Here is a 26,904-nt window from a genome sequence, read left to right as displayed (position 1 = left end):
GCCAAGCAGATGCTGTGCTTGCCTCAGCCTACTGAGTACTGGGATTATAGGCAGGTGCCATCACTCCTGGCTGCTAGTTCTAATCCTGTCCCTCAAATTTGTGGTAAAGTTGAACAAGATGAATGTTAAATGTGAAAGTGCCTGACACATAGTAGGATCTTTTTAAAAAATACTATCTTGTTTTCTTTCTTTCTCCTACCGGACTTGTCCCCTGCCGGCCAGGGGACAAACAAAATGAGCAATCATTTTGTTTGACTATTTGTTTATTTATTTATTTCAGTATTGGAAATTGAACCCAGGACTTGTATACTGGGTTACATCATCACCCCCTTTTTTTTTCTTTTACTTTTTTTGTATGGCAAGGTCTCGCTAAGTGTCTCAGGCTGAGCTCAAATTTGCGGTCCTCTTGCCTCAGCCTCTCTGAGTGCTGGGATTATAGGGTAATGCCACCACACCCAATTTCTTTTTGCTTTGCCCAAATTCCTCTTACCTGTTCTTAGTCAAAAGTGATAGCTTCTTCAACACACACACACACACACACACACACATGTACTTCTGCCCTTGATGGAGCTATATAATCCCACCTCCTTGGTGATGTCCCTAGCTCTCCCAAGACCTTGGTCTCTGCTCCTCCCTCTGCACATGCGTACCTGGTCTGGTGCACCTGGGTAGTCCCCTTTTTCTGTAGCCTTTTTCCCTCTGACAGCTCTGTCTTCCTCCTCCTGTCCCCTCAGGAGCGTAATGCAGAGAACGCCATCGAGGCACTGAAGGAGTATGAGCCTGAGATGGGGAAGGTCTACCGGGCTGACCGCAAGTCAGTGCAAAGGATCAAGGCTCGGGACATGGTCCCTGGGGACATTGTGGAGGTGGCTGGTAAGTGATAGGAATGAGTGGTCCAGGCTGTGACGCTTTGGGTCTGAGGCTGAGAAGGTAGGACCTGGTCAGCCCTGATACTGGTATTCAGAAGGATGGAGAAATCTTTGTCTCTCCTTCCCAGACACCCCTGGAGGTCACCCCAGGACATTCCAGCTGCTGCACCCCCTCCCCATCAGAACCTGGGCAGGAACAGCCAGTCCTGTCCCAAGGCTGCAGGCAGACCCCTGCTCCCCCTCCTCTCACCCAGCACTTGCGAGCAACAGGTGGAACCTGGTCCCTGCCAATGGGCCCACTCCACCCCCTCGCAGGGCCTGGTTTCCTTCTCCTTCCAGCCTCCCCCAAGCTTGGTCAGCTTTCAGTCTTGACCTCACAGTGCCCTTGAGGCCTCTCAAAGGCGAAGGAGTGAGGGCAGCAGGGAAGAGGGGGGCCAAATCTCAAGCCCCCGACCATGTAAGGGAAACTCCAGTCCCAGCTCCGAGCACGGGACCTAGGAGGAGGGGAGTTCAAGGAGTGCCCTGCCCCCAGCAAGGGACACTTAATGCCTCCCAGGGAGGGGTGGGGGCCGGGTGGCTAAGATTACTGGGATTCTGCCCCCTTCAGCGGTTTTTATATTTGCCCTGCTCAGGCCTGCTCACCTCTCCAGGCCCCTGGCATTGGGACTGTGTCTTTCTAGGCCTCTGTCCCTCCACTAGACACCCCGTCACCACCAGGGGAAGCATGGGGAGAAAGAGGGTGAGGGGGGCCGATGACCCCAGTGCTACACTTCAGGGCTGTCTTGCTACGGTGACAGTTTGGAATTGGTGTCATGAATGTCTATAAATATCACTTTGGCTTGGGTGACAGCGTCTGCCCAACTCTATGGCCGACCTCCTCCCTCCTCCATCTGCTTCCTCCGGCCTGGGAGGAGGGACCTTAGAGACCAAGGAAAAGGAAAGCAGATGAACCCTGTCCCAGGTCATCTGTGGGACCAATGTAGAATCAGGCAGAGACCTGAGAGGCTCTCTGAGTCTGGTGGGGTGTCTGCTCTGGGTGCCAGCCCCACCTGGGGGCCTGCACGCCTCCCCACCCCAGCTTCCTCTGCTGCTGGCACATGTTGCTTTGCCTGCCAGCCCGCACCTTGTTTCCGGTCGCCCCCTCCCATCAGGCTCACCTTGTTTCCGGTCGCCCCCTCCCATCAGGCTCCCGTGCCCATGCTCAGACACTGAGGCCTGCTGCCAGGCTCTGTGACCCCCCACGCCGACTCCCCACATCCTTTCACGCTCTTCCTTCTGGCTCACTCTTCTCTGCTGGGTGCTCCATTTTTCTCTTGGTTGATTTTAGTTTTCTCATCTTTGCATTTTCTCCTTTTTGTCCCTCCCTTCCCTTTGTGTGTTTTGTGCTAGTCCTCAAATTCTGCTACCTTCCTCTGACTCTCACCCCGATTTCTCAGGTATTTTCTTGCCTTCCCTCCTTGGCTTCCCACTCTTGTCTCCCTCTCTGTGTTGCTGTTTCCTATTTTCAGTTTTAACTGGCCGGTCTTTAGTTTTCCCTGAAGTTGTTTAAGGTACATTTAATGAGCACATACTATGTGCCAGGAATTATGCCAGACCTTCTCTTCACAGGCCTGAGTCAGTGGGAAGAAATGCATTCAACAAGGTGACAGTAGGGATGATGTTACAGAGGGTGCTTGCTGGGGCCACAGGGGCACATGCAGAGGGCCTGACAGGAAGCCAGAGTAGATGCCTTGAGAAGGATGCAAGAGGTGAGGGATTCAGACAAAGACTGGGGCTTCTTTAGGAAGGAGGAAAACTCTATTCCCAACTGACCTTGTTTCTCTCTACTTTCTCTCTCCACAGTGGGGGACAAAGTCCCTGCAGACATCCGGATCCTTTCCATCAAATCCACTACCCTCCGGGTTGACCAGTCCATCCTGACAGGTCTGCTGGCCTGGGCACAGGGAGGGAGGGTACAGTGAGGGAGGACAGACAGAAGAGGGTAAATGCTCAGCGCTAGGGCCTTTCCTGGTTCCATAGGAGAGCGATGTCAGCATGGCTCAGCCTTCACTGACACAAGGGATCATGGGAGAGGACTGGATGTTTTGGGACCATTCTTTATATGGCCATCCATCTACCATGTCTACACAGATGTAGGGATACCCACAGCCAAAGAACTGTCCCATGAGATGCAGGATGGGGTGGCAGCTGTTTCTGTACTGGGAATGAGAAGGTAAAGAGCAGGGGACCAGCCTGGGCTGCAAAGTGAGCTTACGGCCAGTCTGAACTGAACTGCTTAGTGAGATCCTGTTTCAAAACGACAAAAAAAAAAAAAAAGTAGGGCAACTTCGAGGCGGGTTTAGCCCTTAGTGTAAGGGGGCCAGTGTCCCAACAGTGGGACCTCTGCCTTCTAGGAACATGCCCTCCAGTTGATCTCCACACATCCAGCAAGCTTATTTGCTTGTTGCCAAGACATTTTCCTGAAGTGTATACATTGTTGTCCACATTTTATGGAGGAGCAAAAAGAGGTTAAATAGTCAAAACCATGCAGCGGCAAGTGGTCAGCTGCAGCCTGGTCAAGGTCTTTTTAGCCTGAGTGCAGCGGGATTCCCACCTGGCTCTATCCGCTTACTTCAGAGGCCAGACTTCTTCCAGTGTGGCTGCTCCGTCTTTGCTAGGCCCTGTCCTGCTGAGCAGGGAATGAATTTGGGGCAGGAAGTCAGGGAGGAGGATATGATGTCATCTGAAAGTGCCTCTTGGTCCCTTTTCCACAGGTGAATCTGTGTCTGTCATCAAGCACACTGAACCTGTCCCTGATCCCCGAGCTGTCAACCAGGACAAGAAAAACATGCTTTTCTCGGTGAGTGGCCTGGGCCTCTGGTGTGGCAGGGAAAGGTGGCCACATGAGAAGTGATGAGGCCCCATGTGGGACATGCGACATGAGAGTCAGCCCTCACCTGATTCCTTGCCTCTTTGTCACTTCCCAGGGCACCAACATTGCAGCCGGCAAAGCCTTGGGGATTGTGGCCACCACTGGTGTGAACACTGAGATTGGGAAGATCCGTGACCAAATGGCTGCCACAGAGCAGGACAAGACCCCTCTGCAGCAGAAGCTTGATGAGTTTGGGGAGCAGCTTTCTAAGGTCATCTCCCTCATCTGTGTGGCTGTCTGGCTCATCAACATTGGCCACTTCAACGACCCTGTCCATGGGGGCTCCTGGTTCCGCGGTGCTATCTACTACTTTAAGATCGCTGTGGCCCTGGCTGTGGCTGCAATCCCAGAAGGTACGGCCGCCTGCCTTTCTTTCTCCTATTTGCAGTTCTCATCTGCAGAGACACTTACCCAACAAGGTAGCACCAAAAGCCTCACGGACCAGGACCGTATCTTTGGGAGCCAAATTCAGTGACTATGCCCTCTTCCCTCCTTCCCACCTCATTGTTTCCTCACACCCCTCCCTGCCCACAGGTCTTCCTGCCGTCATCACCACCTGTCTGGCCCTGGGCACCCGCCGGATGGCAAAGAAGAATGCCATTGTGAGGAGCTTGCCCTCCGTGGAGACCCTGGGCTGCACGTCTGTCATCTGCTCTGACAAGACAGGCACCCTCACCACCAACCAGATGTCGGTGTGCAAGGTCAGGAGCAGCACAGGGTGCTCCCGGTCGGTCAGGAGCTTCTATCAGCGGCAGCTTCTTTGCCTGCCCTGGGAAATGCCTGAGGGCAAACAGCACTGCCCAGTCCCTTATGAAGGGGTCAGCCAGACGGCCTGCTGCAGTCACGGCTCCTGCGCCAGACATAGCCACGGGCTCTCTCTGACCCTCCACATCAGTGCTTTCAGAGGACAGGCCCTATTTTCAGAGCAGGAATCAGGCTCTGCATGATTCAGCAGCTTGTACAAAGATGTTCAGTGAATAGGTAGCAGAGCCAAGTGTGGTGAGAGGCACCTGTGATCTCAGATACTCCAGAGGCCCAGGCAGGCTACTTGAACCCGGGAGTTTGAGGTCAGCCTGGACAATATAACAAAACTCCATCTCAAAAAAAAAAAAAAATGGCAGAATTGAGTGCCAAACCCAAGTCTGCATGGCCCAGAGCTCCTGCCTAAGCAGCAAGCTGTGCGCGCAGAGTGATCACTCCTGACAAGGCCCAAACGGTGCTTTTCAGTACAGCATTTGTTTCTGTTCTCTGTCTTTGCCTCTGTTTCTCTCATACTTCGGATTGACCATGCTTTTGCACCAAGTTGCATCCCAGCCCTTTAACATTTTTTATTTTGAGACAGGGTCTCACCAAGTTGCTAAATTTCCCAGGCTGGTTCAGACTCATGCTCCTCTTGCCCCACCCTGCCAGAGTGCTGGGATCATGTGCCAGTTCACCTAGTTTATATAATATTTTAAGTATATAAAGTACTATATAATATAATATTTCAATATATAAAGTATTATATATTTTAATATATAAAGTATTATATAATACATATAAAGTATTACATAATATTTTAAGTGTATAAAGTAAAACATGTAAGATTCTGCTTTAAAAACAAGAAGAAGGAACCAGGCATGTAGCGCACTATATAATCTCAGCACTCAGGAGGCTGAGGCAAGAGGATCTCTATGAGTTCGAAGCTAGCCTGGATTACACAGTAAACTCCAGGCCAGCCTGAAATATATAGGGAAACTTTGCCTCAAAAAACTCAAAACAGGGTGGGTGAGGATTTAATTCAGGGGCATAAGTGCCTGCTGGCAAGCGTAAAGTGGTGAGTTTGATCCTTAGTACCAAAAAAAACCCAAACAAAACCTCAAAAGATAACTACTAAATTAATAAAATAAAGCATAGGAAGGACTGGGATATATATCTCAGTGGCAGAACTCTTCCCTGGCATATTAGATGCCCTGGGGTTCAATTCCTAGCACATCCCTCAATAATAATAATAGGAAAAGTACATAGGCTTACAAAAGCAATTGATGATTGAAACACAGTTATCAAAATGTTTTAGAAACAAGGTGTAATTTGGTAGCATATGAGTCTTTATTAATGTTTTTAATGAGCTCTAGCAGTTGGTCTAAAAACCATCATAATGTTGAGACACTGGTGAATGTAAATAATGCGTCTTTATCTGCAACAATGGTAATGTGACAAGAAAGTGCCTGTGATTATATTGGTGACAGAGTCACATGTTTTATTTTTGCTTCTTTTTTTTTTTTTTTTTTTGAGATTTAGTTTCACTATGTTGCCAAGGCAGGTCTTGAACTCCTGGGCTCAATGAGTCTTCTACCTCAGCCTTTGGGGTGGCTGGGACAATAGGTGCGGGCTACCATGCCCAACTCATATCATAGGTGTTAACTAATGTGGTCTGTTGGCATTACTGGAGGAACCCATGCATGGTGGCACATGCTTATAACTCTAGCACTCTGGAATACTAAGGCAGGAAGATTGAAAGTTCAAGCCCTGCCATGGATAGTAGCATAGACTTACAGTCCCAGGACTTGAGAGGCTGAGGCAGTATGATTGTTTTGAGTTTGAGGTCAGCATGACTACATAGGAATTCTAGGTCAGTTTGAACTACACAGTGAGATCACATCTCAAAAATAAAATAAAATAAAAAATATATAAATATAAATAAACAATGAAAGTGTAAGCCCAGCTAGGGCAATGTAGCAAGACCCTGACTCAAAACAGAATTTTAAAAGGGGCTGAGGATACAGCTCAGTGTGGATTCCTTGAGTTCAATCTCCAGCACCCAGTCCCTCCCACAAACTGGAAGGAAATGCTAAATGTCAGAGAAAAAATAAAGACGTAGCTTTTGGCTATCTATGTTCATGGACTCTTCAAGAGTTTATCTATAGGGGCTGGGGATTTAGCTCAGCAGCATAAGCGCCTGCCTTACAAGTAGGCAGGCAGTCGTGAGTTCAATCCCTGGTACCAATTAAAAAAAAAAAAAAGAGTTTATCTATAGACCCCAGGTGGAGAACCTCTGCCCTAAACAATGTAAAAGGATTAGCACATCCATGAAATGTAGGTCGCTGCTGTGTGGAACTGGGGTGGGGCGTGTGGTTCAGTGGTAGCGTTCATGGTTAGCATGTGCAAGGTCCCAGCACCACAAGGGAGAATTCCTGCTGTGACACATGAGGAGTGTGTAATCAGACCAAGAAAAGGAAGGTTGTGCCCATGACCACTTGGGAGACTCACAAGAGTTCTGTTGGAGTTTAAAACCTTGGAGAAGTCTAACTGAATACAGTGGATTCCATATTTTTTTGCTGAAAATGTTACCAAGTTTGTTTAACTGTAGAATCCCTTTTCCTTCCTTCCTTCCTTCCTTCCTTCCTTCCTTCCTCCTTTTTCTTGAGCTTGAGTCTCTAGGATTTTTTTTTTTATCACTACTGGGGATTGAACTCATGACCACCTGCTTGCAAGGCAGGTGCTTATGCCACTGAGCTAAATCCCCAGCACCAAGCTTGAGTCTCACTATGTAGTTCAGGCTGGCCTTGACTCACTGTGTAGCCCAGGCTGGCCTCAAGTTCCCTGTGATCCTCCTGCCTCAGCCTTCCAAGTGCTGGGATCACAGGCATGTGCCAGCACCACACCTGACTCAAGCCTTCTTATCTAGGATGTGACTTTAACCATTTCTCTTCTTGGGAATGAGAAGTTCAATCCCCTGCTGCTTGCTCTGGGGTGGGCAAGGGAGCAACTGTCCACTGGGCATCTGTTCTCTAACAGCCATTTAGTGCCCAGTTTCTAAGAGGCACCTGTCCTCTTTCCTAAAAGTGAATTAACTGTCCATAGTTAAAGGACAAGAAATTTCATAGGCAAATAACCTGGACGTCTAGTTCTTATTAACTGACCTCACATCTTATTAACTGACCTCAGGAAGCTGCAGCTTGGCCTGCAGAAACTTTTGCTTTGGGTATCTCGAATCGAACTCAAGACCTCACACTTGCTAAATAGGCACTGTGCCACTGAGCTATGTATCAGGCTCAGAAACTTTTTTTTTTTATCAGTACTGAGGATCAAACTCAGGACCGCCTGCTTGCAAGGCAGGTGCTTATGCCACTGAGCTAAATCCCCAGCCCCCAGCCCAGAAACTTTTAAGATCACCGACATGCATTGTGCAGGATGGCTGCATAGCCAGGTTGAGAAGGGAGTGGGGTGTGGGGGAGTTCCAAAGAAAGGCGAGTGGGAGGGAGATGAAGGGAGGTTTGCTTAGGCTGCCCAGCGGGTCAAGGGGCAGTGAACGGCGGGAGTGTGGGCCTCCCTTGTGAAGACAGGTGCCTTCAGGGACCGGGAGAAATGGACAGCCGTGTGCCTGCCCTTCTTTCCTGCAGATGTTTATCATTGACAAGGTGGATGGGGACATGTGCCTGCTGAATGAATTCTCCATCACCGGCTCCACTTATGCTCCTGAGGGAGAGGTGTAAGTCACCTGGGAGGCTTGGCCCCAGTGCCTCTTGATGCCCCACCTCTCTCCCTGCCTCCCCCACCTTGTTCTGACCCCACTGACCTCCCGGCTCATCCTGACTGTCCCTCCTGAACCCTACTCTCTGCTTCCCTGGGCATCTCTGCATCTCACTTCCTGTTCTTCTCCACTATCTCTCTCTACTTCCTTCCTCTCCAACCCACGGCCAGCTTGAAGAATGATAAGCCAGTCCGGGCAGGGCAGTATGATGGGCTGGTGGAGCTGGCCACCATTTGTGCCCTGTGCAATGACTCCTCCTTGGACTTCAATGAGGTAACCTCCCCCCCCGCAGCTGCCCCTTTCCCTCCCTGCTGCCTCTGATCCTGTGCCTCCTTGGCAGGCCAGGAGGAAGTGGCAGTAGAGAGGAGGCCAGGGGAGTGGTCAGCTCCCTTCCTGCACCATCCAGATGGAAGGTGGGTGTGGGCAAGGGGCAAGGAGCCAGGCATCCACTTCCTCTTCCTCCCCTGCCCTCTCAGGCCAAAGGAGTCTATGAGAAGGTCGGCGAGGCCACCGAGACAGCGCTCACCACCCTGGTGGAGAAGATGAATGTGTTCAACACTGATGTGAGGAGTCTCTCGAAGGTGGAGAGGGCCAACGCCTGCAACTCGGTGAGTCTGGACCTGCTACAAAGCCTTTACCTCTAGTCGTACAACCAAAGTCCAAGTAGTCTGGACTGGGGACAACCTTGTGCCCCAGCTGCAACATCAACATGCAGGTAGATGGCTTCACCAGCGGCCTCTCTAACGAGGCTGACTTCCCGTGGGACATATATCCCTGCAGCTATACAGCTGCTTCTGCTGTCCTTGGAGGCAACCTCTTCCTGCTGTATCCCAGACTGTACCAGACAGAGATGGACACAGAAACCAACAAGCCCTGTGTCTCTAGAAGCACACTTATTTCCACCAGATCTCAGTTCTGATTTAGGATGGGGACGTTGGCCACTGCACCTAGAGGGCAGAGAACAAGGCCAGTTCTGTTCATCTCACTCAGCATTTATTAACATTTGCTGAACTTCTGGATTGAGTTCCTCCGGGATGTTAGATTCTTTTTCTTTTCTTTCATGGGGTGCCAGCGATGGACTCTAAGGACTTAAACATGCTGGGAAGTCCTGTTTTGTTTCATATGTGCAGGATACTTATCACTGATTTATCTGACAACAAAAACCACAAAAGTGAGCTGGGTATAGTGACACACACCTAAATTCCTGCTATTTGAGAGGCTGAGGCAAGAGGGTTCAAATTTGAGGCCAGCATGAGCAATTTAGAGAGACCCTGTCCCAAAACAAAAACTAAAAGGGGCTGGGACTGCAGTTCAGTGGTAGAGCCTCACATGTACCCAGGCACTGGGTTCCATCTGTAGTACTGGGAAAAAAAAAAAAAAGGAAATGACCTAAATATCTATCAAGAAAGAGTCTTGGGGCTGGGGATTTAGCTTAATGGTATAAGCGCCTGCCTTGCAAGCAGGCAGTCATGAGTTCGATCCCTGGTACAAAAAAAAAAGAGAGTCTTTTAGAATTTTACAAATGATAATATAAATTTATTTTTCAGTTTATTAATACATGTATGTAGTGTATAACATTTACATTCTTAAGATGTGTTGATACATGTAGGTAACACATCTTAGGAACTGAATGTATTTAAAATTTTTATTTTGTGGGAAAATGTCCATGATATATTTGGTGAAAAAAAAAAGCTTTTTTTTTTTAAGCCGGGCCTTTGTATTAAGCTCTATCCTAGTCTGTATTTTTTATTTTGAGGAGTCTTGCTGAGCCACTAAGTTGCATAGACTGGGCTCAAACCTATAATCCTTCTGCCTCAGCCTCCCGCAGTGCTAGAATTATACTCACTGCTACCACCAGTCCCGACTTTCAGACTTCTTACTGCAATGCCAGGCACTAGGCCTGTACCATCTGACGATACTGTACAGGTAGTCATTTCATTTAAATTAATTAAAATTCAATATTGGTAAAAATGCAGTTCTTCTGTCACCCTGGCCATGTTTCCAGGACTCCCTGTACCTTAGCAGCTACTGAACATTACAGATTTCTGTCATCACTGAGGATTCCATGGCACAGTGCCACACAGGCCACCCTGACTGTGGTGATCTAAGGACCCCATGAGCTCTGTAGCAGCTCTAGAGCTGAAATCCTCTCCATCCATACCGTAGGTGCCAGACTTAGTTTTAGCCTGACTCAGCTCGGGGGCCACTCTGACTACTCAGTCTTGTTGACTGTTTGGAGGAGTCTGAGCTCTCTCTCCCCGTCCACCCTCTCCCAGGTGATCCGGCAGCTGATGAAGAAGGAGTTCACCTTGGAGTTCTCCCGAGACAGAAAGTCCATGTCTGTCTACTGCTCCCCTGCCAAGTCTTCCCGGGCTGTTGTGGGCAACAAGATGTTTGTCAAGGTCAGAAATCCAAATGTGCCTTCGTGTCCTTTTCTCCCTACTGCTGGGCCCTCTCCTCTGCTTGCCCCTCCCACTGTAGCCTCTGTGTTGGTCCCCTAGGGTGCCCCCGAGGGGGTCATCGACCGCTGTAACTACGTGCGGGTGGGCACCACTCGGGTGCCGTTGACGGGTCCAGTGAAGGAAAAGATCATGTCGGTGATCAAAGAGTGGGGCACTGGCCGGGACACCCTGCGCTGCCTGGCCCTAGCCACCCGAGATGCTCCCCCCAAGCGAGAGGAGATGATCCTGGATGATTCTTCCAAGTTCATGGAATATGAGGTGAGCAGATGAAACCACCCATTGGTCTGCAATGTGTAAAGAGGCAGCTGTTCTAGCTGGGCATGGTGGCGCATGTCTGTAACCCTAGCACTCGGGAGGCTGAGGCAGGAGGATTGTTGCAAGTTTGAGATCAGCCTGGGCTACAAAGTGAGCTCAAGCTGTCTGAACTGCATAGCAAGACGCTGTCTCAAAAAGACAAAAAAAAAAAAAAAAAAAAAAAAGACGCAGCTTTGCAGGTGCCCCCTCGTGCCCTTCCTTCACCACTTGCTATTTCCCACCTCATTAGTCAACCTGGAGTGTGGGTCACAGAGTTGCAGTACATTAGGGTCTGGAGGAGCCTTAGGAATTGCCTGGCCCAGTGCTACTTTATTTTTATTTATGTGATGCTGGGCATGGAACCCAGGCCCTTGCACATGCTAAACATGTGGTGCCCTGGAGCTGACAAAATGAGGCCCTTGGGTCAGAAGGGGAACTGTTGCCATTCTGAACACAGTGGGATCTGGCTGGCAACATTCACGAAGCAAGACTGTCTCAAGGCACTGGATATTTGTCATGGACTTTGAACAGCTCACTGCCTTTTTTTTTTTTTTTTTTTTTTGTATTGGGGATCAAACTTGTGACCGTCCACTTGCCAGACAGGCACTGTGCCTCGAACTAAATCCCCAACACACCCTGCCTTCATTTTATAGAGGGGACATTATGGCCCAGCAGGTCATAGGCTGTGCTTAAAGTTGGGTCAAGTGATAGTGCTGCCACAAGCAGAAGCTGCTGCTCTCCCAGCTCGCAGGTTTCTAGGAAAGGTACAATCTGGCATCTGCAGCATTCCTGGCACTTCCAGGACCTGCAGGTACCTCTAGGAATGAGAAACACTTCCGGTATCATGGAGGTCCAACGCCAGGTCCCAAAACTACAAACCCTGGCCCCTGACATTTCTCCCTGCTCCCCCAGCTTATCCTGGCCTCATTTCCTGACCTCTAGCTGTCTCTGTCTCCCCAGACGGACCTGACATTCGTTGGTGTGGTGGGCATGCTGGACCCCCCACGCAAGGAGGTCACAGGCTCCATCCAGCTGTGCCGCGACGCTGGGATCCGGGTGATCATGATCACTGGAGACAACAAGGGCACGGCCATTGCCATTTGCCGACGAATTGGCATCTTTTCAGAGAGTGAGGAGGTGGTTGACCGAGCCTACACAGGCCGAGAGTTCGACGACCTGCCCCTCCCCGAGCAGCGGGAAGCCTGCCGCCGCGCTTGCTGCTTCGCCCGAGTGGAGCCCTCACACAAGTCCAAGATCGTGGAGTACCTGCAGTCCTTTGATGAGATCACGGCCATGGTGAGGAGTGGGAGCTGGCTGCTCAGGCTTGGGGCTGTCCTGAGCACCTGCCAACATGGCTCTCTTGCTTATAAGCAGAGGGCTCAGCCTCTGGAGTGCTGTGGAACAGGCCCCAAGCCCCACCTCCTTCTCCCCTCAGACAGGAGATGGTGTCAATGATGCCCCTGCTCTGAAGAAGGCTGAGATTGGCATTGCCATGGGATCTGGCACTGCTGTGGCCAAAACAGCCTCAGAGATGGTGTTGGCCGATGACAACTTCTCCACGATCGTGGCTGCCGTGGAGGAGGGCCGCGCCATCTACAACAACATGAAGCAGTTCATCCGCTACCTCATCTCCTCCAATGTGGGCGAGGTGGTCTGGTGAGCAGCTGGGGACCGGCATTTGGGGAGGGGGAACAGGGCCTTGGCGGGGTGACCAAGGGCCTGGGCAGCATAGACATGAGTTTATCTCCTCTGGCAGCATCTTCCTGACAGCTGCCTTGGGGCTGCCTGAGGCCCTGATCCCAGTGCAGCTACTGTGGGTGAACTTGGTGACTGATGGGCTCCCAGCCACAGCGCTGGGCTTCAACCCACCAGACCTGGACATCATGGACCGACCCCCTCGGAGCCCCAAGGAGCCTCTCATCAGCGGCTGGCTCTTCTTCCGCTACATGGCCATTGGGGGTGAGCAGGATGGGGCTCCCTGGTCTTTCCCTAGACGCCGCCTCTCTCAGGGCTCTTCCTGAGCCAGCCGATCCCAGCCATGCCTCCTGTCACTCCACCCCTGACCCCAACTCCCACCTCTCTACCACAGGTTACGTGGGTGCAGCCACCGTGGGAGCAGCTGCCTGGTGGTTCTTGTATGCAGACGATGGCCCTCATGTCACCTACCACCAGCTGGTAGGACAGTGGAGAGGTGGGCACCAGGAGGGTGGCATGGAGACATCCACACGATCTCAGGCTCCTGTTCCTTCCCCTGCAGACCCACTTTATGCAGTGCACTGAGCACAACCCTGAGTTTGGGGATATGGACTGTGAGATTTTTGAGGCCCCTGAGCCTATGACCATGGCCCTGTCTGTGCTGGTCACCATTGAGATGTGCAATGCTCTGAACAGGTAGGGCGTGCCGCCTGCACCCTGCTATCCCCTCAGAGATGTTTGTCTTTGTCCTTGACCTCCTGCCTCTTTCCTCCCCTCACATGGCTTTCTCCTTGTGTCCCCCTCCCTTGTGGCCATGGCCTTCATGGCAGCCTGTCTGAAAACCAGTCCCTGATGCGGATGCCGCCCTGGGTAAACATCTGGCTGCTGGGTTCCATCTGCCTATCCATGTCCCTCCATTTCCTCATTCTCTACGTTGACCCCCTGCCGGTGAGCTGCCTTCTGTTCCCCGTTCTCCCACATGTGGGAGCAGGGATCCCCCACACTGGAGGTGCTGCCTGGGGAAGGGGGGATGGGCTGGGGCAGCTGGGTACCTGGCTCCCTCTCTGCCTCCTCCTGAAAGCACAACTGTCCTTTCTCATGGCTGCTGTCCCCATTCCCAGATGATCTTCAAGCTCCGGGCCCTGAACCTCACGCAGTGGCTCATGGTCCTCAAAATCTCACTGCCTGTCATTGGGCTGGATGAAATCCTCAAGTTCATTGCCCGGAACTACCTGGAGGGTAAGGGGCACCCCTCCTCTGACCCAAGCTCATCCTGCCCTCCCTGCGCCCGCCCCCAACCTCTTCCTTTGCAGGTGGTAAGTTCCTGGCCCTGGCAGGACCCCTGCCCCCAGAGAGGGGCAGCCCAGACCCCTTTCCACTCCTGCTCTGCCTGGTGGAGCCATGTTCCCCAGGGTGACCCCAGCCTCCTCAGCCTTCTCGGCCCAGCAGGCCACCTTCCTCCTTGATAACTGCTCTCTCTGTCCTCTCTGGCCATAGGATAACTGTTCCCCCTCCTCCATGTCTTTGAATCCGTGTCACAGGTATCACCCCCTTCTTGCCCTTCCCCCAGCTGCTGTGCCCTGCCACCCACCACCCAGCTCTCCATGCAGCTGAAGTCACTTGCGCTCGCAGCTCCACCTGGAGCCACTGCCGCTGCTGCCCCTGCCATGCTTCCACAGGGTGGGCTGTGTGCTCGCCACAGGCGCCAGTGCGCTGCCCGACCCTTTCGCCCTGGTGGCACTGGCCTCTAGACACAACCGCTGCGCTGCGTGGCGCTCGCTGTCTCTGCTGCTAGGGCTGCAGTGGGGGAGGGATGGGGGGATCTGGGGACACAGGTGAGTATGGGAAAGGGGCCTACGTAAGCTCTGGGAGAAGCACTGGGAAGGACAACTTAGCTCCCTCCTGCCCCCCTGCTTCATCTTATCCCTTTCTCCTTCCAGATCCAGAAGATGAAAGAAGGAAGTAACCAGCCCCTTTGCCCCTTCTTCCCCACCCTCATAGTGACGCATCTTCAGCCAGAGCTGTGGCACAGACACCCCCTTCCCTCCACTCCCACGTTTCTGTTTATAAATACAAGGTCCCCTTCCCTTCCCCTACTTCAGCAACCCACCCTCCCTCTGAACCCTGTGACCCACCCTCCTCAAACCCTATGGGGCTTGCAGGGACAAGGCAACTGAGCTGAGCTGCTTATTTATTGAAAATAAATGACAGAAAAGTCTGGCCTCGCCTCCATGCATGTCTTGAGCCTTAGCGTCTTGATGTCATACAGCCCAGAAAGCAGCTGCTGTCAAGGGCACTCTTAAGGAACCTGCTGATGCTTAAGAGGCTTCCAGCCACCACTTGGCCATCCTGACCATGCCCAGGGATGCCAGTGTGGCTGTTGCTGGAGGACAGGGCTGAGCCTGGAGGCAGCACTGCAGCCAGAAAGCTGTGAGGGTCAACCTGTACCTCTGGTTCCAGGAGGGGGTTGGAACCCTCACCCAGGTGTCATCCCTGAGAGCAGAAGGCCCAGCCACCCTGGGAGGAGGTGCTGGGCAGTGGTTGCCTGGCCCCTCAAACTGGGCTTGGAGGGTGAGGATGCCATCCTAAGACCGAGATGCCTCCCAGTTCTGTAGTGGAGAAGGGCAAGTCCTGCTCAGAGTGGATGTGGGGACTCCTCGCCTGGCCCCTCAGGTGTCCTTGATGTCCCTTATGTCCCTTAGAGGTGCTTCATCTGTGATGCTGCGCACTTGCTCCAGAGTCTCCGCCTGGCGGACCCGCTCCAGGCGTACCTGTGGAGTCCCCAGATGGATGCAGAGGGGCTCTGGTGGGGAAAGGTGGCCCTCCCCCAGCTAGTGGCTGGGTCACCTCCCTCCCATCATTCATGGGAAATCAGGGTCCAGGGCAGGGACAAGTGCCAGGAGCACAACCTGGGGCAGTGTGGGCGTGGCTGGCCACCTGCAGGCCCCGTGCTAAGGTTGCTATGGGACTGTCTATGTCCAAGACACACAAGAGTTTTGGCATTTCTGGAGCCATAGCTCTGGGAAGAACCATACTAACTGTAGAAGGAAAGAAAGGACTGCCCTAACTGGGGACCATCCTCCCATAAGTGTCATGGGGAGCTGTGCCAGCCTGTGGGTGGGCCACACCATACCTGCAGGGCTTGGGACAGCCGGACAAAATCCCTCTGCACCTGCTCGCTGGTCTCGAGCTCAGCCTGCAGCCGCAGCACCTTGGCCCTCTGTTCAGCGAGGAGATCTGTGAGTTGGGCCTGTGAGACAAGATTTGGGGCTGGAGCCTGGCACAGGCTTGGTCTAAATGGGCCAGGGTGTGGCCATGGCAGTGGGACATCCCCACAACTGCCCATTCACCACCCAGCGCTGACCTCTGTCCTGCTGGAGCCTGGGGGCTGCCTCAGGCCTTCCAGCTGCCTGGCCTATAGGAGATGGAGGGTAGGAGTGGCTGGCTAGGGTCTTCTCCACACAGCCACACTGTCCCTTGCCATCCCAGCTGGGGCTAGGCTCCACCTCACCTTGCCCTGTTCCTGCTGGATCCGCTCCATCTCTGTCCTCAAGCTGCACAGGGAGGCTGGGAAGTCAGGTACAAGGGGGCCGAAAGTCAGGTCCACTCAGGTGCATGCCCCACTGAGGCAGGTCCTGGGCAGGGCTGGCCCATACTCACCCTCTAACACCTCTGCAAGGAGGGAGGAGAGAAGTCACAGCTAGTTCTCGCATTGTTGCCCCTCCTCACCTCTACCAGGCCCATATGTCCCTGTGGGGTGGTCAAGCACCCTGGCAGTGGGATAGGCGGCTCGTGCCCTTCCTCTTCTCACCTGTCTCCTCCCGCTGCACCCGAAGCTGCCCCTCCAGGCTGGCCCTGGCTGCTGTCTCCTCCTCCAGGGCCTCCCGAAGGGTCACAATCTCAATCCGCAGGCGCTCAGCCTTGTGCTCCTGGGCCTGCTGCCGGGCGTGAGCCTCCTGCTGTGTGCGGTGCAACAGCTGTTGGAGCTCCTGGAAAGGATGAGAGTTGTCTGCTGGGCACAGGACAAGGAACAGGAGGGCAGGGGCCAAGGGCACCGTGGGAAGAAGGAAACTGCTAAAATAGGAAGTGAGGGAGTATGCTTGTAATCCCAGTGCTTGGGAGGCCGAGGCAGAAAGATCGTGTGAGTTCAAGGCCAGCCTGAACTGTATTGTGAGACTGAGTCCCAAAAAGAAAATAAATCGATAGGAAAGAGCCCAAATGCCACAGCTGGCAGGACAGGTGAACCTACTGCAGTTTCCATGGTAGAGTTAATTAATGAACCACAACCACACTGTCACAGGGCAGTGGGGACCTAGAACAAGAGACCCACAGCTCCAAAACAACCAACTTTAAGGAGTCCATTACTTACGAGATGAAAACCATCCCAGAAAAGAGCAAACTGGCCAATCAGCCAAGGAGCACATGTGCTATGCAGAAGCACCATACAATAAGTAAATTGGGATGCTCAGTAGGAAGGGACTCTGGGGAACTTTATACTGTTTTTTGGTACTGGGGATCAAACTCATGACCTTGCAATTTGCCAGGCAAGCACTTGTGGCACGGAGCTAAATCCCCAGCCCACTCTATACTTTTAATAGATCAACTTATTAATTAATTCTATTGTTAATGAATCAACAAAGGGCATGCATAGATCAATGAAGATGGCTTGTTAGGAACCAAAGATTATGATGAATTAAATCTTTTTTTTTTTTTTTTTTTTATTGGTACTAGGAACTGAACTCAGGACTGGGCGCTTGCCAGGCAGGCACTTATGCCACTGAGCTAAATCCCCAGCCCCTGTGAATTAAACCTTAAAGCTCTCCTTCCTGTCACTTAAAAATAACAAACAAATCCCGTGCTATTCTGCTAACTCTTTTCCTCACAGCGCCAACACTGGGAGACACACCGTTCTCGGATGAGCAAGTGGGCCTTATGGGAGTCAAGGGAGTTGGCCAAGGCAAACAGCTATTGTAGCCCAAGCCAGTGGTCCCAGCCTGTGCGCCACCCTGCCGATGGGAAGGTGGAAAGGGCAGCCCACACCCTGCTCACTTGCACAGAGCTGGGCAGCACCTCCTTCTCGCCCTCGAGCCGCTCCTGGCCCTGGGGGGCTGCAGGTGGTGGCTGCTCAGCTCGGAGCCCTTGGTTCTCCTCATTCAGCCGCTTCACCTCGTGGCGCAGGCACTTGTGGGAGGTGGCCAACTCTGCCTGTGGACAGAAAGCAGTACCAGGCAAGGAGGAGACAGGGTGTCTCTGGTCCCCGACCAGACTAACAGCCAGCAAGCCCAAGGTCCCAGTCTGTGGGGAAGGGCAGAAAGCTTCTTTGCCTCCCATTCTGGATATCCTCCCTGCTGACTCAGGCTCAAACAGTAGTAGTCACAGCCCTGTTGGATATTTTATTTGGTCCGTGTATTTTTAAAAATTAATTTTAACAAAACCTAGTTAAATTAGTTATTTAATTTATTAATTGTGATACTGGGCACGCATGCTAGGCAGGTGCTTTAGTACTGAGTTATGTCTCCAGTCCTTTTTGTATTTTGAGATGGGATCCTCCTAACTTGCCCAAACTGGTCCTGAACTCCAGATCCTATTGCCTCAGACTCCTAAATACCTGGGATTACAGGCATGTGTCATAGTTTGAGCCTGGACACTTTCAGTGTTTTTTTTTTTTTTTTTTTAATTTTTTTGGGTCTCATTATGTAATTCAGGCCTTGAACTCACTATGTAGTCTGGAATGAGCTCAGATTTGTGGTGATCTTTCTGCCTCAGCCTCTTGATTATGGGTGTGTGCCACCATGCTGAGTGATTTCTGGATTCCCTTGAAAAATGTGAATATATACGTGGGCATAGTGGTACATATCCAGCACTTGGGAGGCTGAGGAAGGAAGACTACTGTGAGTTTCAGGCCAGCCTGGGCTACATAGTGACACCTTGTCTCAAAAACAAAAACAAACAAACAAAAAAATTAGAATATCTGGCTGTCTGGAGCCATTGTTCCTAGGTGAGAAGATCAGGGCAGTTAACAGTGGCAGCCACTGGCACAGGCCTCTTGTGCCTTCTGCTCCTTCCCTGCCTCATACTTGGCCCCTCCTGTCCTGACCACCCTGCCTCGGCCCTGGGGAGTATCTGACTTGCTTGCAAGTGTCAAGACACTGCAAACTAGGCTCCACTCGGTCAGTTTTATAGATGGCAAGTGGAAGTCTGAGGTTGTAGGGCTGGTTCAAGATCACATAGTTCTAACCAATAAGCCAACCCATGCCTTCCTGTGAGCCAGCAGCAGCCACACAGGCCAGGAGAACCCAGAAGCCAAACTGAGCCCTCCTGTGAGCCAGAAGCAGTCATGCAGACTGGGAGAACCAAGAAGCTAACCCACACCCTCCCATGAGCCAGCCTGCACTTAAGAGTTAGGGTTAGGGACCCTAAGGCTGGGAGACAAGAAGAGCCCCTCCCCCCCTTTCCGCCCTTCTAAGCAACTGGCTGATTTGGAGGAACCAAGGCTGAGATGATAACAACTAAAGTAAAAAAACAACTTAATGCTTCTATTGTTTGAATGACTTTGCAGGCCTGAAGCCATTAGTCTCATCATCTATTTAGAGGACAACAATATGCCATATAGCAAGTATGGGGGATTCCCTTTTGTCTTATTCTGAAATTGTCACTGTTTTGTTTTGTTCTGTTTTATTGTTTTGCTTTATTTTCCTTTAAAAAAAAAAAATCAGTTCTGGCCTTTCCCAGCTGCCTGAAACACCTTTATCTTATCTGGCACTGATGTCAGGGGGAAACAGGAACAGCGGGAAGCAGGAAAGGTGCCTGATTTTCCAGGTGTCCACCTCCCTCGGCCTGTACCCTGAGCACTCACCATCTGCAGCTGTACCCGCTCCTGGGCCTGGCTCACTGTGCCCTGAAGGGTCCGCAGCAGCTGCTCCGAGTTCTGGACCTGGGCCAGCAGCACTTGCATCTGGGGGTGGGAGGCAGGCGTGGTGAGGCCAGAGGACCCTGGGGGTCCATGGTGCTCAGCAGCCCTGCAAGGCCAAGCAGAGGTCTAGACCCACCTGTTTGGCACAGTCTTCATTGCTGCGTCTCAGCCCCTCTTGCAGCTCATCCCGCTCCCGGCTGATGCTCTCCAGGTCTTTCTGCAGCTGCCGGCCCTGCCACAGACCCGAGCTGAAGCCCACTGCCAAGGGGCCTTTCCTGCTCCTTGGCAGTCTTGGGCTGCATCAGCATCCACACTCATCTCAGCCAGAAGCCAACATCAGGCTGGCTTTTCCCCACCCTGCCCACACCTATCCTCCAGCAGGCCCCATCTACCTTCTTCCCAAGTGGGTTCCAAATCCACTTGCTCACTTGCTTCTTTCTGTCTCTACCACCACCTCCTGGTCTAGACGCTACCCTTTCTCTCTTTTTGGCAGTAGTACTAGAAATTGAACCCAAAGCCTTTACAGTGAGCTACACCCCTAACATTCTTTCTTATTATGAGGATCTCACTAAGTTGGTAAGTTGCTCAGGTTAGGCTCAGACTCATGATCTTCCTGCCTCAGCCTTGCAGAACTGAACGACTTTCTAACCTACAGTCCCCACAGGTCACTCTGTTTCTCCCATCATCTCCTGTTCCACCCCAACCTGTCCTTCCACAGAGGCCCAGAGTGCGGCAGGCCTCTCCCTGCCCCCCAGCCTGCACACACTTCCCTCTCCTGAAAGCCCCTCTCTTTTCTGTGGCTTCCTCAGCTCTAGCTCCAGCCTCGGGGGGGCAGGCCCAAGAGGCCTGATGCTGGCAGCCTCTCCCTCTACCACGCACCTCCACCTGTAGCTGCTCCCACTGGGCGTCCGGAACAAGCTGGTAACCGGGAGGGGGCAGGTAGATGCCTTCAGGGACCAGGGTCCCTGTGGATACCAGAGAGGCTGTTTCTTCCTGCTCAGCGCTCAGGCCCTGACGGCCACGGGGCAGGGAGGCGCTGCTGCTGGCACTGCCGCCCAGGGAGAAGGAGGAGATGGAGGCGCTGTCGTCACAGTTGTGTGCAAAGGCCTCAGCTGCCGGGCCCCCACTTGGCTCCTCCAGGGGCTCCAGGGGGGGAGATGGGTTTCGGGACAGCAACAGTAACTCCGTGGAGCCATGCAGGGAAGGGGGATGCAGGGGACGTCCCTAGGGAAGGAACAGAGAAGAGGCTGGGGCCAGGGTGCTGCAGGCCCTGGTGCCACTCCGAGTGCCTGAGCTGCCCCTCACCTGGATCTCCTGAATCAGCTCCTCTGCCTTCAGCAGCTTCGCCTTGAGCTCTGCAATCTCCTGTTCCATGGGCAGTACAATCTCCCGAAGCTTCTCTGAGTCCTCGTGGGCCTGGAGGGACGTGGTTGGGCAGTGACTGTCCTTTCCCGGCTGTAGCACCCTCTGGTCTGTACAGGGCTGTCTATGAAGCCTGCCAGCTCTTTACCCCTGGAAGGCGTGGTTCTCCCCATTTCAGTAAAGACAAAGGTGCCCAGAGCTTCCAGGACATGGCACCAGGCAGGAGGTGGGAAGACAAAAGGGTCCAGCTCACAGCTATTTTCCTGTTGCCCTCGCTTTCTCCCATTTTTGCCCACATCTTTCTTCCCTCACATCCATGCTTTTGATCATAGAATGTCACATTTTTAACTAGGCATATGGCCTACATTCTGTAACACCATTTACATTTCTCAGATTCCTTGCAACCAAAAAGATTATACAACTCAGTTCCACCTAATGATATATAAACAGATGTGCCAAATGTGAACTTCAGGATAACTCTGTAAAGGAAGAGGGTGTATCTTTCTTTATTCCTTGCTGGCTGGAATATGGATGTCATGGCTGGCACTTAGCAGCCATTTGGAACCATGAGACAGTCTGCTATTTATGGCAAAACAGCAGTATAAAAGGAGCCTGGATTCCTAATGATTTGTTCAGCTGCTGTACCAGCATCGACAATAAGAAAAATAAACCTTCATCATATTTAATCCACTACTAATTTTGGTTTTCCATCACATGCTGCCAAACTTCATCCTGACTAGTGTGTCCTTCGTGTCACCACCATGAAGCTTGGGATTCTGCTGAACTTGTACAGCCAACCTCTGGATATGTCTGCTTGGCTCTCAGAGCCTAACACAACCAAAATGGGCCCTACTCACCGACCTTACTCCTCCTGTCACAAGCACCACGGCAGCAAAGCAAAGCACCCCTGTCATGCACCCAGATGCACAAGAAAAAAAAACAGCCAGTCAGCCTCTCTCATCACCACTCTTTACCAACTCAGCTGTTTCTACCCGAGTCACTCAGAGACTTCCCACACAAGCTCAGCGTAATGGCCCACATCTCTCTTTTACTCTCTCCTTTTAGTACTGGAGACCAAACTCGGAGTGCTGAACTGTACCCTCAGCCCTCGTTAATGTTGAGACAGGGTCTTGCTAAACACCAGGTTGCCTAACCTGGGCTTGAACTTGTGGTCCTCTTGCCTCAGCGTCTGGAGTAGCTCAGACTACAGGCATGCACCACGGCATGCAGTTCACTATTACTGTTAATGACAGTGGCAATAATAAAAGAGGCTATATGCCATAAACAGAAAGAATAAAACCTTACAACTACATTGCTAGATTTTTTCAAACCTAACTCCACTCCTTTTCACCGGTACAAGTTGTTAACCTTATCTTAGTTTAGTTTTGTTTTTGAGACAGGATCTCACTATGCAGTTCAGGCTGGTCTGGAACTCCCAGCAATTCCCCTCCTTCAGCTTCCTGAGTACTCGGATTACTGGTGTATGCTACCATGCCTGGCTCACAAACTGAGAATCTAAATATCACCATACTCATCTGTTCAGTATCCTAAACTGGGCAAAAATGGGGTGTATGTATGTCTGGGGCTTGGGGATCCATCAAACACTCAGCACAGTGCCTGGCATAGGACAGCACTCTATGTGATGGTCCCCTCCCTCATGGTCACCCACCTCTCAAGAGAGGGGTTCGTAGGGTCCATGTCAAGCAGTCATTACTCAGCATCCTGTACTTGTGGCTAGGGAACAGGCCACCAACAGTCCCCAACAGTTCCATGCCCTAGGGCTGGGGCAGGCCATGCAGCTCCTACCTTTTCCATCTCCTTCTCCAGGGAGTCTAGCGGGTGGGCCCGGGCCAGCAGCTGCTGCAGGCGGCTCAGCTCCCGCTCCTTCTCCTCACAGTCCTGCTGCTGTTGCTGCCGCTCTTGCTTCAGGGCTGCAATCTGAGCTTCGTAGCTGCTGATGGAGTCTGCAGGGCAGGGGGGGCGGGCTCTTAGGCACTGCCTCTCTGCAAGAGTTCTGCAGGGAAGTACCACACACTTGGGCTCTGTGCAGCCCCAGGCTGGCCCTGGGGCTCTCTGTTCACGGTGTCCTTGGCTGTGAACCAGGATGCTACTGATTCACTGGGAGGTTATGGATTAAGTGAGAGAATAGCAGGTAAAGCTCTCTCCCTGAACATAAGAAGGCCAAACCAGACAATCTGCCTCCCAGATGCATTCAACTGAAGAATTGGCCACTGGATATTTACACTAAAACACACTAAAACTGAAAGTTGAAACATTAATTAATTTTTGAGACAAGGTCTTGCTAAGTTCCACAGGATGGTCATGTACTCATGATTCTCCTGCTTCAGCCTCCTGAGTAGCTGGGATTACATGTATACATCCTCATGTCAGGCTCACAACATCATTGGAGTTAACAGGAAATTATTCTGCTACATACAGTGAAAGGGAATTGAAAACACTATTTCCAGATCAATAGTACTATAGGAACTCATCCAAATACACGTTCTACATAGAAGCTGGGATCTTGATGGTTAACCTGGGCTTGAAGGAAGCCAAGAAGAGGCTGAATGCTATGATGTACAGCACATGAGTCACAGTGAACAGCAGAACCAGTATGAATTAGGCCCTGCAAGTCAAGAAGCAAAGTTTGGGCAGAATGCCAAATTTCTAACAATTCCCAAACAACCAATAGTTAAAGGGTAGTACCTATGACACCAAAAGCCCATGTTCCTCCCTCTGGAGGACAGTCCACAATGATACTTCATTTTGTGGCTAAAACAGGACTAGACTAACACTTAATAATCTGGAAAAGCAAACTCTATCAGATGTAATACTTGCATACTTCATGACAGAAACTGTAGACATCTAGCCAGGTGGCACATCTGCAATCTCAGGTACTTGGGAGGCTGTGGGAGGACTGCAGAGAGCTCAAGGCCAGCCCAAGCTATAGAGTGAGTTCCAGGCCAGCCTGCACTACATAGTGAGACCTGGTGTGCAAATAATAAGAGTTAAGGATGCAGTTCAGCACCCTCTGGGCTTAATGCCTTGTACCACTAGAAAAAGAGAAAGACAGACGACCACAAATGGAGAGAAAAGGAAGAGAGGCAAGGAGAAGGAGCGAGAAGAAAAAGGGAGGGAAAGGGCCAGAGAGAATAGAGACAGAAATAGTAGACATGGACCACAGAATGGGTCAAAATTCCTTTTATAGCCATAGTCACTTTCTCTGTGACTTTTGCAGTCATATTGCTCAGAGAAAGGACAGGATCAGAGAATCTGATGCATACAGACAACTGCCCAATTATTCCCTTACTAAATCCTGAAGAAATGCTATCTCCATTCATATATACTGCTAACAACTAATATTTATTCATGTTAATAAATACCAACACTAGGTTCTGAAAAGTAGGGACCAATCAAAGACAAAGCTTTGGGGCTGGGGATTTAGCTCAGCAGCATAAGCGCCTGCCTTGCAAGCAGGCAGTCCTGAGTTCAATCTCCGGTACCGATAAAAAGGAAAAAGACAAAAAAAACAAAAAACAAAGACAAAGCTTTGCCACTAGGAGCGCACAGTCCAGGGGGTATGTCAGTCATGAGGACAGAATGCAATGTGGGAAGAGCTATAAGCAGGGACCACCCAGGGCCCTTGAATCAAAGAGGAAGGATCCCTGGCCTCAGAGGATGCTGGCATATGGGGAAGGAAAAAGACACATCAGTAACAGGACCAGCATGAGCAGAGGTGAGGAGGTGAGGAGGAGGCTGGGTGCTGTCAGAAGAGTCTGCACAAAGGCACCCTAGCGGAAAGGGTGGAGAAAGTGGCATTCTGTGGCTCCCAGGCCTTCAGCACCACACCAAGTGGTCTGGAACTTATCCTACAGAATAGTGGTAGGTGGAGATGCTGAGCAGAACACAAACTTTTTAAATTTTGCTTTTTTACAGGGTAAACTGCACAGATACAATGACATCACATAGGTGTATGGATGCCTGAAATGTGGGAAACAGTTCCCAGAAAAGGCTGGAGCCAGCAGTGGTTAGAAAGGGAAAAGACATGGTGGGATGGGAATTTTCAGCAGTCCACTCTGGAAGCCAGTGTCAAGGCCAGGCCACAGGGCCAGGCCTGTGAGGAAGTTTCGGTGGAAGTCCAGGCGAGACCTCGACCAAAGCAGAGGAAGCGAATGGGAAACAGGAAAAGAAGCTGGGGACCTGGGGTCCAGGGGGCTAGTGCCCTCCTGACGTGGAGGAAGGTATAATAAGGGTGGAGGGTTGTGGGGGAGCTGCAAAGGAAGGAAACCAGGAGATTAGGCTCTCAGACTAGGCTGAGGTTGAAGCTGTGGCCCAGAGGCCAGACTAAAATGAGGGTGCTTTGGGGAACTGAGAAGTTTCTTGTTCACCTTCAGGGTTGGTCAGTCATCAGTGAGAAACAAGAAGTGTCACAAGGCAAGGAAATAGAGAGAAGATGGGAGCTAAACTTAGTTAAGGCTGACAGAGTTGGTGCTGTCACACATGGGGCTCTATGCAAATTAGGAAAGGGCCCCTCTACCTCTAGGCTAAACTCCCCATAGCTTCTTGATGCCTTTCCTGTCCTGTGCTACCCTGAAGGGCCGAAGGGGGATCTGGAAGAGGCTCTCTCACCTTTCAGGATGGTCTGAAGTGAAGCCACCTCCTCTTGGCACTGTCGCTGCACTGCAGCCACAGCCTCCGCCTTTGTGCTTTCGCTCACCTCCGCCACAGCCTTCATGGTCTCCATTTCTGCTAGGGCGCCTGCCAGCTCTACCCGCAGCCGGCCCAGCTCACCTGACTCGCCCTCCACTTTTGTCTCGTCCTGGGGGTAGCGGTCCAGAGCTGTGGGGAACAGAAGTCAGTCACTTGTAGGATGCCCTACACCCCAAGCCACCTACCAAATGAACAGGTGCTGCAACCTACTACACTGCAGCCCCACCTGCACTCGGTCCTGCCCCACTCACCTGGCCCCTCCCTCCACTTCGCTCCACCTTGGGTGGCCCACCGCCTTCCTATAGGCTCCACCCACCTCTCACCACTCGCCACACCCCTTGAGCCATTAGACCACGCCCCCTTCCTGGTGATTCCAGGCCCCACCCCTTTCCCAGATGCACAGCCCCGCCTTCTTTCCCAAGTCTTCCTTCACCCCCAGACTGCGGGTTGGTGGACTTGCCCCGCCTCAGGATCCACAGCTCCCTGCGTGCATGGACTCGCCCTCACGTACCCGCTCCTGGTCGCTGCAGACGCCCGTCTTCGCCTGGGGCAGCTGGCGCAGCTGCAGCCATCACTTCAGCGCAAACGGCGGATTCCCGCACTCCCTGGTGACGGCGCTCACCGCTTCCGGGTCCTGTCGGCTGTTTCCGGATCCGCTCGGCTGTTTCCGGATGGGTCCCAGGCAAGCTGCCCAGGCCCGTGGTGGCTGGGGTACTGCGGAGTGTCGGCCGGAGATTTCCGAGTGGACACCGGCCCGGGCCCCGCCTCTCTGCTGGGCGGCGCGGCTCCGTCGGATGCCTGCTCTTCAGAGTCCTGCAGTTCTTTTTCCAGAGGGCTCCTGGCGTCTCAGCGTTCTGGGACGCTCTGCTCTAGCTGCACCTTCTCGGGGGTGCCTGCTACTCGGCCTGGGCGGACGAAGCGCGCGGTCTCCCTCCGCGTGCCCTGGCTGCGGAGCCTGGCTTTGATCGGCCGGCCGCCCTTCCGCCACAGCCTGGCTCACGTTACAGCGAATGGTGGCCTGGCCCTCCCTGCACCTCCGCCCTCTTGGGGCGTCCCTGGGGCCAGGGCTGTGTCGACTTCATTTTTCTGGGCGCCTCTGAGTCCCTGGGTGATCAGTCACAGAAATGCGAATCTTCCACTTCACCACCCCTATGGCGATGCTGCGTTCTGCTAAT

General features: G+C 52.1%; 2 protein-coding genes across 6 annotated transcripts in view; one reads left to right on the top strand and one right to left on the bottom strand.

Annotated features, from left to right (window-relative positions):
* Positions 1-14,964, top strand: part of Atp2a1 (ATPase sarcoplasmic/endoplasmic reticulum Ca2+ transporting 1) — a 17,852-nt gene extending 2,888 nt beyond the window's left edge. Inside the window, exons 5-23 of one of the 2 annotated variants that reach the window (XM_013142000.3) lie at positions 735-873; positions 2,712-2,792; positions 3,623-3,708; positions 3,836-4,133; positions 4,315-4,481; positions 8,163-8,251; positions 8,464-8,566; positions 8,770-8,901; positions 10,570-10,695; positions 10,795-11,013; positions 12,010-12,345; positions 12,485-12,705; positions 12,806-13,008; positions 13,139-13,224; positions 13,307-13,440; positions 13,575-13,692; positions 13,866-13,983; positions 14,242-14,285; positions 14,685-14,964. In XM_013142000.3, the coding sequence (XP_012997454.1) occupies positions 735-873; positions 2,712-2,792; positions 3,623-3,708; positions 3,836-4,133; positions 4,315-4,481; positions 8,163-8,251; positions 8,464-8,566; positions 8,770-8,901; positions 10,570-10,695; positions 10,795-11,013; positions 12,010-12,345; positions 12,485-12,705; positions 12,806-13,008; positions 13,139-13,224; positions 13,307-13,440; positions 13,575-13,692; positions 13,866-13,983; positions 14,242-14,246 (2,661 nt within the window). In that variant the 3' untranslated portion in view covers positions 14,247-14,285; positions 14,685-14,964. The remainder of the gene's footprint in view (positions 1-734; positions 874-2,711; positions 2,793-3,622; positions 3,709-3,835; positions 4,134-4,314; positions 4,482-8,162; positions 8,252-8,463; positions 8,567-8,769; positions 8,902-10,569; positions 10,696-10,794; positions 11,014-12,009; positions 12,346-12,484; positions 12,706-12,805; positions 13,009-13,138; positions 13,225-13,306; positions 13,441-13,574; positions 13,693-13,865; positions 13,984-14,241; positions 14,286-14,684) is intronic. The other variant, XM_003477835.5, reaches the window with a different exon arrangement.
* Rabep2 (rabaptin, RAB GTPase binding effector protein 2) lies at positions 14,919-26,904 on the bottom strand. Of its 4 annotated transcripts, XM_063226733.1 has the most exons (14): positions 26,241-26,904; positions 25,649-25,858; positions 22,826-22,983; positions 20,963-21,073; positions 20,537-20,881; positions 19,794-19,889; positions 19,601-19,699; positions 17,794-17,949; positions 16,556-16,733; positions 16,405-16,416; positions 16,256-16,311; positions 16,109-16,159; positions 15,878-15,994; positions 14,919-15,515 (listed from the first exon to the last, which is right to left on the bottom strand). In XM_063226733.1, exons 1-14 carry the CDS (start codon positions 26,299-26,301, stop codon positions 15,414-15,416), a joined length of 1,752 nt encoding a protein of 583 aa, XP_063082803.1. In that variant the 5' UTR covers positions 26,302-26,904; the 3' UTR covers positions 14,919-15,413. The 4 variants fall into 4 exon arrangements, with proteins under 4 accessions (XP_063082803.1, XP_063082804.1, XP_003477882.1 ...); XM_063226734.1 differs by lacking the exon at positions 16,405-16,416 and having other exon boundaries at positions 26,241-26,903; XM_003477834.4 differs by lacking the exon at positions 16,109-16,159 and having other exon boundaries at positions 26,241-26,898.

The sequence above is a fragment of the Cavia porcellus genome, unplaced genomic scaffold (assembly GCF_034190915.1).
Source record: "Cavia porcellus strain 051 isolate PalLab524CR breed Dunkin Hartley unplaced genomic scaffold, mCavPor4.1 scaffold_16, whole genome shotgun sequence".
Lineage (NCBI taxonomy): Eukaryota > Metazoa > Chordata > Mammalia > Rodentia > Caviidae > Cavia > Cavia porcellus.
This window is presented reverse-complemented; position numbering and strand designations above follow the sequence as displayed.